General features: G+C 47.6%; 1 protein-coding gene across 1 annotated transcript in view; it reads left to right on the forward strand.

The window, feature by feature from the left end:
• Positions 1–1,232, forward strand: part of LOC119403406 (uncharacterized) — a 47,412-nt gene extending 46,180 nt beyond the window's left edge. The window contains exon 11 of the mRNA XM_037670345.2: positions 1,224–1,232. Coding sequence (XP_037526273.1) covers positions 1,224–1,232 — 9 coding nt within the window. The remainder of the gene's footprint in view (positions 1–1,223) is intronic.
• The last annotated feature ends 4,768 nt before the right edge of the window (positions 1,233–6,000 follow it).

Consider the following 6,000-nt stretch of genomic DNA (forward strand, 5'->3'; position numbering starts at 1 on the left):
GTGGTCCAGCCACTTTAGCATTTGGAGCAATTTCTGGAGTAGGCAAAACGCTCTTCAGGAGCAGATTTGGAGAAGAAATGAATGTGCTTTTGAAGCAGTTTTGGAACAAAAAAAAAAAAGAAGAAGCAGAAGAGAGAGAAGGTGAACAGTGGGGGTTTTATTTATCGAGATTTTATCGGGCTCTTGCGTTTCATGCGGCTTACTACTCGCGATTCATCACTGCCGCAGTGCACGGTTGCAGCCATAGGCGTGCGCAGGGTTCCCCTTCAGGAGGGGGGGGGGGCGAAGGTTCATCGCAGCGCCCCCCTCCCAATTATGTCAATGTATGGCGCTGACATTGCGCCCCCCTTCCGTGTCGCAGCGCCTCCCCTCCCTAATAATTCAATGTGTGAGGCTGACTTTGCACCCCCCACCCCTGTTAGGTGAATAGGGGGGCGCCCCCCCCCCCCCTGTGAGCACGCCTATGGGTGCAGCATACTATGCTGCTTAACTCACGAGGTAGCGGGTTGGATTCCTGACCGCGGTGGCCTCATTCCTGTATTCGTGAGTAGTTTAGATCGAGGATCCCCGTGAAGAATATTAGGTAATAAAAGTTGACCAGAAGCCTTCCATGACGGCGTTCCTATAGCCTCATTAGAGAAGCTAGAAGGCTATAGCGCCATTACAGGGGCGCAGCCAGGATATATATATATATATATATATATATATATATATATATATATATATATATATATATATATATATATATATATATATATATATATATATATATATATATATATATATATATCCGTTCTGTAATGGCGCTATAGCCTTCTACCTTCTCTTAGGCGTTCTGCAATACCGGTAGGCCTGACAATATGGAATACCCGTCTTGCAACGTCTTGGATGGCTACTGTTGAAATGTAGGTACATTTGCCGGTCTGTAGTCTTTCTGCAAAGGTTTGTTGAAAGGCGTTCATTTTTGACCGAAACAGTGACGTCCAAGAAGTTAATGTTAGTTTTTGAAATTCTATGCGTGAACTTAATCGATGGGTGGAGCTCGTTGAAATCTCATATGAACCGGCGAAGGCTCCCCTCATCGTGGTTCCTTATAATGAATATGTCGTCCAAGAATCTTCTGTAATACAAAGGTTTCAAGGCGCGCCCCTCAATAAATGGGATTTCAAGAGATGCCATAAAGGTGCTCGCAAAGTTCGGTGCCACTTTTGTGCCCATTGCAGTGCCACTGACCTAAGGAAGTGCTTACCATTAAACTCAATATGGTTATGCTTTAGTACAAGATCGAGAAGTTTAGACAGTACCTCGCCACTTACACCGGCCGATGAGTCAAATTTCACATACTCAGAAACCGTAGCCACTATTCCGTCGTGGTGGGGTATGTTAGTGTACAGTGAGCACTCGTCCGTGGTCACCAGGAAGCTATCAACTGGGATGTTGAGATTAGAAGTTTCGCGGATGAAATGGTTTGTGTCCTTTAGGTAAGAGGGAAAAGTCGGTGGGATGTCTTTTATAAGGGAATTAATGAATTCTGATATATTTTCTGTTGATGTACTGCTACTGCGGATACTGTCGGACGTCCCGGATTGCCTGCTTTGCGTATTTTAGGGAGTTGATAGAAGCGACCGGGAACAGAATGGGCCGGCAACCTCGCTTTTAGCATTTTGCCGGTAATAACACGCTGAACAAAGACACACGCCCTGTGCGTTGACATCCGGCGACCGTGACCATATTTCCCTTTCATCCCGAGTAAGTGGATGGATGTCCCCTTTTAGCGCGGTAATACCGTTCTTGCCTTTGTCACTCGTTAACCTTTTTTTTTTGTTTTTTTTCCCCGAACCACGCACGTAGCCCTGTTTCTTTCGACCTGTCTATTTGCTATTTATTTCTTGACTGCTGACTCGAAGGTCGCGGGATCGAATCCCCGTCGCGGCGGCCATACATGGATGGAGGCGAAATAACAGAGGCCCATGTACTTAGATTGGGTGCACGTTAAATAATCCTAGGTGGTCGAAATTCCGGAGCCCTCCACAACGGCATCTCTCATAATAATACCGTGGTTTTATTACGTAAAACCCCAACACATATTTCTTTCAGGGGCGGGACGGGGGAGGGGGGGGGGGGGGGGTCCGAACTATGATTGTTCGTGTGTGTGTATGCGTGCGTGTACACATATACATACACATTGCTAAACATTTCGGTGGGAGTGGGGTTCCACCCCAACTCCTCCCGCTAGGACGCATTGCAGCTGTGGGTCGTCAAACGTAGTTGTTGAGACTCCGCGCGGAGCGAGAAACCGCGTCTCCACTCAAACATGGCGCCAAAATGTCACGCCCTCGGTATGCACGTTGAAGCAAAAATACCGCAGAAAAAAAATTGCTTCAGAGTTCCTAAAGAAGGCACAACACAAACTCTGTCAATGTTCTTAAATTAGTTCACCCTTTAAAAGGCATCGCTGCTTCGATTACGTCATCGCAACCGACTGCAGCGACACTGGCGACGATTGGTCGCAACGACAGTTTTTGTTTGGAAATCGGGACGCGAAGTGGGCGAGCCGTGCTGGGGCCGCCGTGGCCGCTATGTTAGCTGCTGGTTCCAAGCGCGAAAACATGGCTCAAATGGAGGTAACGTCTCGGCCGCCTTTCCTTTGCTAACTCTTAGTTATAAAGCTACCGTAACTGTCGACGCGAAGGCGACGAAAAGACGATTAGTGGCCGGTTCCCTAAGGGCCCGGCTACAACTAGGCCTAAGATGTCATTTACACTCGCTGTAAGCTTTCGTGAAGAAAGAATCCTGACAGCTCAATTATCGCGATCGAGTGCTTGCCGTTCGGAGCTCTTGTTATGAGTAAATCGCTCGCGAAATGATGTCAGAGGCATTTGTTATTGGTTGTTGATGTAACTGAGAGGTACGCTACGCTAGATTTGATCTCAACCTGTCTATCGTGGCCATCAAACGTAGCAAGCTCAGCCAGTAAACTTTGGCGTCTCGTGTTTGCTTGTGTCGTGCAGGGATACATTCCGGACAGGGTGAAAAACGCCGAGAAACGTCTCGAACAAAATGTCTACGACGTGGAAGCCTGGAGCATTTTGCTTAGGGACTCGCAGGTGAGATTTTTTGTTGTGGTTGTTGGCGCTTCGTGGCCGGCCCGTTGCGTTTACACGTGTCACATCTTTTATTGCACGCTCGTTCTGCGTTTGACCTTGCACCGCGTCGGTGGGAATGTGCATCTTTTGTGTGTGATGTTAAAAAAAAAAGGAACAGCGCGTTACGTAAGGTTTCCTTTGAACACAGGTGCTCAGACGACGTGCTGGAAAGTTGTTTCGCATAAAAACATGGCTTCTTTATTCGAAAGGCTGTATGAATCGTAGAAGGGTTGTTTAATGCGCTGCCTAATTATTTGGAACGTGTGAATTTGATGAGAGCTATGTTCTCCCTATGCGGTCTGTTCCATGCTTTTCGATTTTGTCAAAACATATTGGTAATACACAATGCTGTGACACTGCAGTAAATGAGCGCGTGGCAGTATGTCAAATTCCTTAAAACTTCAGATTTCGTCATCAAAGGAAAAAGAAAGCAACGGCTAGTATGCTGGTTTACTATCAGAAACAAGTTAAGTATGTTCGATTCTTGTTTTGTTGAGAAAGCAGCAGAAATCTTTTGAAGGCCCACATGTGTTCTTTTATTGGTCTAAGTGCTTGCACTGCTGTGTTCTCTTATCAGCCTAACTGCATAGGACCATTGAGCAAGTGCAGGGCGACAACTAGTAGCACATCACTGACGTACAGGTGTAATCAAAAGTTCCCTTGCCGCTCGGCTGTGTAAACAAACGGTGGAACGGCCTGGGAACTTTTGGCCACCCCTGTACATCCTGTTTTTGCTGCTAGTCGCTCATAGCAATTCTGGGCAATGGGCGACCGGTTCTAGAATTCCAGAACCAAATGATTTTGACCACGTGACAGGTTGTGCGAATGGCTTCTTCTCTTGCATGGATTTTTGATCATATGGAGTTTGGGCTTTGGAGACACATGGAGGTAAAGCAAAGAGTACATGTAGTTGGCAAGAGCTTGGTCATGGTGGCGATTGACGGTTGTTACATGACTGAACGTGGCTGGCAAAGTTGACGCCACCAAGCACAACTTGGTACATGCATGGTGTCTCATACCTGCCAAGTCTCCCGGATTACCCGGGAGACTCCCGGATTTTCAACGTTTCTCCCGGTTGTACGGGTCATAGGAAAATCTCCCGGAAATCTAGTTTTGCCCCGCGCGTCCAGTGCATTGCGCACCCCGTGCGTCACGGTGACGCGAGGTGGGACGTTTCGCGTACAGATGCGCTACACGCAATTTAAAAATTGATCCTAAATGTGTTATAGGTTTGATCAGCCGTTAATATTTCGTAGATGATGCTTTTGTGTACACAAAAATCTATCCCACAAGTTATGTCGCCTTCAAAATTTTGTGTCACTACTGCTTTAAGTGGAGAGCCCAGCACTTAAAAGGGTAGCCGTTACCGATGTCTGTCGAGATAGCGTGTTCGCCAGCGCTCGCGACTGTCCCCTTCTCAACGGCGCCCCTTATGGTCCCTTGCCCGACGAAATAACTGGTAAGCAAGCGACGACAGGCACGCGGAGCGATGTTATCGCATGTGCCCTTCGCGCGACGGTGACGGCCAGGTCGTTTCATCTCTGCTTCAACCGCGTTCGTCCCTAGCGCTAGCGCGCATTTACTCGCACGTGAAACGGACGATGCGTAAGCGATGTTATCGGTATGGACTCTGTACAGGTCAGCGGCGACCGCAAAATCCCGCTGACAGTGTCCATATAATTGCTATCGCAGTACCCCCACCCCCCCCGCGGTCGGCATACTTCATACCCCCCCCCTGTTGAGTAGATCTCCCGGATTCCGTTTCTCCAAACTTGGCAGGTATGGTGTCTCATGTTTGGTGTTATTTCACGTCTGCTTGTGTTGCCTTTCCAACATGAAATGGGTGCCAGCCTGTTCAGTACTCCAGCTCCAGTGGTACTTATTGGCTCAGTATGTCTTACAATACAGTTGCTCGCAGCCGAGTAACTGAACAGTAACACCAGCTTTTTTGCAAGCATAGCAACTAAGGTTGCATCCTCACTGGCAACTCGCAGCAATTGCATGACCAAGTGGGTCACCAAGAGACTGATCGTATTGGTAGAAAAGTGACTGTCTATGGTTACTCACTTGCTGCTTGGTTATTTGTCATGTGAATGCATTCAGAAGGCCTCTGAACCAATGAGATGTGCAGGAACAGAATGTCTTGCAGAAGAATTGATAGGCGGGATAGTTGGTATAGACTCATTATGGAAACTGGCAGCGCAAACAAATGGAAAAAGTGGTATATATTTCTTCTGTGAATAAATCAAAGTTTCAGTCTGTGCTTGTTTGTGTCCCGTTGGTTCGCGCTGCCAAGTTTCCATAATGAACAGGATGTCTGCTTGATTTACTAGGTGGTAGTGATGCCAGCACACGTGAATGACATCAATTGCGAGGCATTTCAACATGTTGATGGGCAGGTCGCAAAATAACCACTCTGTAGCCAGTGTCCGCACAAAACAACCTGATGTCGGAGTCACACAGTCATGTTTCATCACGATTGAACCTGTTCGGGATATTGAAATCCACAATGGTTTCCACTGCATGGTCTAACCAGCCACATAAGAACTTGAGCTTAAAGGGGTACTGACACGAAATTTTTCAGTTGTCGTTTTTTTGCGTCAAATGGTACGCCAAGGCCCCAAGAGCCTAGAAAATGTACCGGTAAGCGTGAGTGCGCCCTGAAAAATTAATTACAAGGCGTCGTTAAAAGCTAGTTTCGGTTCATACTGTACCCTGACGTCACGACATAGTATGAGCAGCGCCCCCAGGCGTTGCTATGTGCACGCGCAAGTTATCGTGACGTATCTCCGAGCGTCCGTGGCTCCGTCGTCTGCTGCGCGCCGCACGTGTGGCATCTTGTGCGCCGTCAACG

This window comes from Rhipicephalus sanguineus, chromosome 8, assembly GCF_013339695.2.
Source record: "Rhipicephalus sanguineus isolate Rsan-2018 chromosome 8, BIME_Rsan_1.4, whole genome shotgun sequence".
NCBI classification, from domain to species: Eukaryota; Metazoa; Arthropoda; class Arachnida; order Ixodida; family Ixodidae; genus Rhipicephalus; species Rhipicephalus sanguineus.